Here is a 5,112-nt window from a genome sequence, read left to right on the forward strand (position 1 = left end):
GACGGTTGGTCGAAGGTGAGGGAGGCGTCGAGCGACATTGGCGCCCTCGATGTAGCAGTAGTCGTGCAGGTCGCGGCGGCGCGCGAGCGAGTAGGCGTCCTCGAACGCGTTGATGTCCAGCTTGACGCGCTCGAAGATGCGGGCCGGCTGGTTGTTGGTGAGCAGCCCCGGCAAAGCGGCAGTGATCGGGATGCCACCGAGTGCCTTGTTGTTGGTGGTGGTGGGGGGTGGGGGGGGGGGGGGGGGTTTCCACCCACGCCCAGCGGCCAGGGGACGTGTGTGGGGGGGGGGGCGCCGCGCGCGCGCGCGCGCGCCTTGTGGTAGAGCGGCTCGGTGCTCGAGAGGAAGATGCTCTGCAGCGGGATCTCCTGGCCCTGGATGTAGTCGCCGAGCAGCGGGCCGAACCTCTCCAGGTCCTCGTCGGCGACTGCGAGCTCGCCGCTGAGCGACAGGTTGGACATACCCGGCGGCAGGTCGACGTTGCTGTCCGTCCGAACCATCGCAAACCGCAGGCCCGAGGCCGACGCGATGCCTGTTCACGGCCAGAGGTGTGAGGAGCCGCTGTCCACACCGCGAAGGTCGCAGGCCCCCGAGCTCGGCGCGATGCCGAGCTGCAGCTGGCCGAGCGGCGAAAAGTCAAACGAGGAGGGGTTGTTGACTTCGACGTGTATCTCGAGGACGAGTGGCAGCGGGCTGGGCCGGCCCGGGAACTCGCGCGGCTGCCCGTCGCGGAACGAGAAGTGCACGATCCGCACGTCCAGCCCCGACGCTCCTGCGTTGCGAACACGCCAACCTCGGGGTGGGAGATATGGGGAGATATGGGGAGATATGGGCAGCCCAAGTTGTGAATGCGCCAACCTCGGGGGCACAAAGGTGGTCTTGTGCAGCGTCTTCAGAGCACCGCGTGAAGACAACGGGGAGGAGGACAGCGGAATACAGTGCGGGATGCAGCGGGAGACAGTGGAGCGCGTGTCTCTCGAGTGCTGGTTGCGAGACGTGACTACGCATTCCCCTTCTAGGCTGACGCACCCTTCATCGCGACCTCCCGCTCGAGCACGGCGCCGACCGGCAGCGGAAGGGGGGGCACCCCTAGCGTGAGGCCGCCGCGCAAGCCGAGGGTGAGGTTGGGCGCGACGAGCAGCTCCCCCGCGAGCTGCTTGAAGACGCCAAACTCGGTCACCTGCGCCCAGGCTCCGGGCCGCGTCGCGGCACGACTACCCCCCCCCCCCGCGCGGGCGTCGCGGGACAGCGCCGCAAGGCTTGCGCACCGACAGCGCGCCGTGCAGCTGGAAGCGAGCCTCGCCGCCGTCGCCGAGCAGGATCGGCTCTCTCGCGGTGAGGCGGCCGCACGGCCGATCCCGATAGTTTAGCACCAGCTCGGTGCCCCGCAGCGCCGCGCCGAAGCCGATCCGTGGCAGGACCAGCTTTGCGTCGATCGACGCCTCTGCGCCGTCGCCCATCGGCCGCGTCAGCGCGAATCGCTCGATTGTGATCTCGGACGCGTTGACGAGCTGCTGCGCCTGCGGGTGGCCGAGGGCGAGCCGCTTAGGCTGCTCCCCTGCGGCGGGTCGGGGTGGAGAGGGGCACGTTCCCCCTGCGGCTGCCCCCGCACTCTTTGCCCAAGGCTTCTCGCCCCCTCGCTGGTCTGCGCCCTCGCTGGGAGAGGTTAGCGCGGCGCACCGTCATCCGAAAGGCGATGGTGACCAGGGCTAAGCAGATGAACGACCCAATGAACACGTGCCGGGCGCGCGGACGCCTGCGAGCAGCCCAACGGGGCGTCGGGCCGCGGCTCGCGGTGCGGACTGGCATGCGTCAGGCGAGGCGGGGCGGGACGGGAACGAAACTCGGCGGGCGCGCGCGCCATTGAAGCAGGCCCGGACGGTCCACGCTCGGAGCGGGCGGCACCTCCTCCCTCGGCGCGGCGGCATCCCGTCCCTCCCGCCAGTCCACAGCGGGCGCGTCGCCGCCAGCGGCAGAGGCGTCCGCGCCGCTCGAGGCGCCGGCCTGCGCCTCAAGCTCCCGGTAGGGCTCCTCCTCGGGGATGGAGAGCCAACTGGACCAATAGCCGGCCCGCCAGGGCGAGACGGCCGCGAGGTCTGCGCCCGTCTCCATGCCCCGGTCCTGGCCTGTGGATTGACGATTCTACACCCCTAAACTCACGACTTCGCTCGCTTTCGGTGGTAAAAATACCTGCCGAATGCGTACAAGCCTGACGAAAAAACTAAAGATATTTGCACATGGAGTACCTTTCTACCTACCTACCTATGGAGTGCAAGATACTCGTTCTGTTGCCGTCCCAAGCTGTCACTCCCTATTCTCCCGGCCGGTGTGGGGCGCGCGCGGGGGGCGGCGTGTGTGCGGGATGTCTGTGGGCCCGAGAGCGATATGCCATGTCCGCCTTGCGGTTGTTTCATAACATCGAAGGCTAAGCTCAAAGAAAAAGACTAGCACCACTGTATTTTTGTACGTCCAAGCCTTATCTCTCTCTCTCTCTCTCTCGATCATCTACATGCGGCCATGCATGAGCAATCAGTGAGTGCCCTACGAGTGCACTCGACGGAGACCCTGCGCGGGCGAGGCGGCGAACCAGGAAGCCACGGCAACCGCTATCCCTCGGTCCTCTGGTACTCCAGCCGGCGACGGGCCGGCGCTGGGTTCCCCACCCAGCCAGGGTCCGTCCGTGTAGGTCCGGGGGGAGAGAGATTTTTAGAACATTTCTTCTAGGTCCGTGCGGTTATTGATGGCCACGTGGCGGTGGGGGTGGGGCCGGGGGGGGGGGGAGGCGGGTATGGTGGTGGTACGGGCCGCGGCAACACCCTGATGCGGAGCCTCAGGGGTGGCCCCTTGACCGGGCGGGACAACTCGGGAAGTTGTGGCCCTCGAAATTCTCGAATTTCAAGCGCGCTCAAAAGCAAGCCCGCTCAAAAGCACCGTAGAAATGGTGCGACTCGCCTCCCGCTCCCGTCCCGCTCCCGCACGCGCCCGAGCGCCGCCGACTGACGACCTCCCTCCTCCCCGTGTCCGCAGCGCGAGTGCATCACTCTCCACCTCGGCCAGGCCGGCATCCAGACCGGCAACGCGTGCTGGGAGCTCTTCTGCCTCGAGCACGGCATCCAGCCCGATGGCCAGATGCCCTCCGACAAGACGATTGGCGGCGGTGACGACGCCTTCAACACCTTCTTCTCCGAGACCGGCTCCGGCAAGCACGTGCCCCGCACGGTCTTCATCGACCTCGAGCCGACCGTCATCGGCGCGTCCCCCGCTGCAATGCGCGCGTGATGAGCGCGCGCGCGCATCGCGTGGCTTGAGCTCACAAGCGCCTCTCCGCCTCCTCTGCCCCTACAGACGAGGTCCGCACGGGCACGTACCGCCAGCTCTACCACCCCGAGCAGCTCATCTCGGGCAAGGAGGACGCCGCCAACAACTACGCCCGCGGCCACTGTGAGCTCCCCCCTCCCACCCGCCCCCACCCCAGCCCCGACCCCCTCTCGCTATTGCGCCGGCCGATCCCTCCCGCTACCGCGCCCGCCGACCCCCTCCCCCTACCGCGCCCGCCCCGCCCCCGCGACGCCCTGCCCCCTAACCGCCCTCGCGCGCGCGCATCTGCCCTTCCACTTCCTCACCCCGCCCCCATCCGGCCGCGCAGACACCGTCGGCAAGGAGATTGTCGACCTCGTCCTCGACCGCATCCGTAAGCTCGCAGACAACTGCACCGGCCTGCAGGGCTTCTTCGCCTTCAACGCCATCGGCGGCGGCACCGGCTCCGGCCTGGGCGCCCTCCTCCTCGAGCGGCTCTCGGTCGACTACGGTGCGGACACACGCCCGCGCGCTCGCAAGACCCGCCGCCCTGCCGCCCTGCCTCCGCCGCCCGCGCGCTCCCCCCCGCTCCCCCCCGTTGACCGTCGCCGCGTTTCACGAGCCGCGATCATTGCTCACCTGCCCCCCGTGCCCCCCTGCCACGTCGCAGGCCGCAAGTCCAAGGTCTCCTTCACCATCTACCCGGCGCCGCAGGTCTCGACCGCCGTCGTCGAGCCGTACAACTGCGTCCTCTCGACGCACACGCTGCTCGAGCATACGGACGTCACCTTCATGGTCGACAACGAGGCGCTGTACGACATCTGCCGCCGCAACCTCGACATCGAGCGGCCGACGTACACCAACCTCAACCGGCTCACCGCCCAGATCATCTCGTCGATGACCGCCTCGCTCCGCTTCGACGGCGCGCTCAACGTCGACCTCACCGAGTTCCAGACGAACCTGGTGCCGTACCCGCGCATCCATATGGCGGTCGCCTCGTTCGCGCCCATCATCTCGGCCGAGAAGGCGTACCACGAGCAGCTCTCCGTCTCGGAGATCACCAACGCCGTCTTCGAGCCCGCCTCGATGCTCTGCAAGGTCGACCCGCGCCACGGCAAGTACATGGCGTGCTGCCTCATGTACCGCGGCGACGTGGTGCCCAAGGACGTCAACTCGGCGGTCGCCACCATCAAGACGAAGCGCACCATCCAGTTCGTCGACTGGTGCCCCACCGGCTTCAAGTGCGGCAGTGAGTTGCCGCCCCTCGCCTCCAACCCAGCGCGCGCATCCCCCTGCCCGCCGAGCCGTTTATCCCTCCCCGCGCAGTCAACTACCAGCCGCCCACGGTCGTGCCGGGCGGCGACCTCGCCAAGGTGATGCGCGCCGTCACGATGATGTCCAACACGACCTGCATCGCCGAGGTCTACTCGCGCATCGACCACAAGTTCGACCTCATGTACGCCAAGCGCGCCTTCGTGCACTGGTACGTCGGCGAGGGCATGGAGGAGGGCGAGTTCTCCGAGGCGCGCGAGGACATGGCCGCCCTCGAGAAGGACTACGAGGAGGTCGGCGCCGAGTCGGCCGAGGGCGACGGCGAGGAGGAGGAGTACTAGAGCTGCTCCTCCCCCTCCGCCGCGCTCGGGCGCGCGATAGCCGCGTGCTGCGATCTGGGCCCTGGGTTGTGCTGTCGTGTGAGGAGACTCACTCACTAGCTAGAGCTCACACTCGAGGCCGTCATCGCATTCGCCTTCCTGGAACCAATCCGCCTTGCGTTTGTCATCGAGGCTAGCAAAAAAATACAGCGGGCTCCACAAA

General features: G+C 67.9%; 2 protein-coding genes across 2 annotated transcripts; one reads left to right on the forward strand and one right to left on the reverse strand.

Annotated features, from left to right (window-relative positions):
* Window positions 1-11: 11 nt before the first annotated feature.
* EMIHUDRAFT_437219 (hypothetical protein) lies at window positions 12-2,141 on the reverse strand (the record flags this gene model as incomplete). The annotated part of the gene is made up of 7 exons (XM_005765207.1): window positions 1,862-2,141; window positions 1,681-1,756; window positions 1,269-1,520; window positions 1,030-1,180; window positions 608-772; window positions 315-532; window positions 12-204 (listed from the first exon to the last, which is right to left on the reverse strand). Coding segments are annotated over exons 1-7 (1,305 nt in total), but the record flags the coding sequence as incomplete, so codon positions are not given.
* A 767-nt stretch (window positions 2,142-2,908) lies between these two features.
* EMIHUDRAFT_416424 (alpha-tubulin) lies at window positions 2,909-5,112 on the forward strand. Its single transcript, XM_005765208.1, has 6 exons — window positions 2,909-2,941; window positions 3,028-3,250; window positions 3,346-3,441; window positions 3,647-3,808; window positions 3,968-4,546; window positions 4,624-5,112. Exons 1-6 carry the CDS (start codon window positions 2,939-2,941, stop codon window positions 4,908-4,910), a joined length of 1,350 nt encoding a protein of 449 aa, XP_005765265.1. The 5' UTR covers window positions 2,909-2,938; the 3' UTR covers window positions 4,911-5,112.

This window comes from Emiliania huxleyi (assembly GCF_000372725.1).
Source record: "Emiliania huxleyi CCMP1516 unplaced genomic scaffold EMIHUscaffold_56, whole genome shotgun sequence".
Lineage (NCBI taxonomy): Eukaryota > Haptophyta > Isochrysidales > Noelaerhabdaceae > Emiliania > Emiliania huxleyi.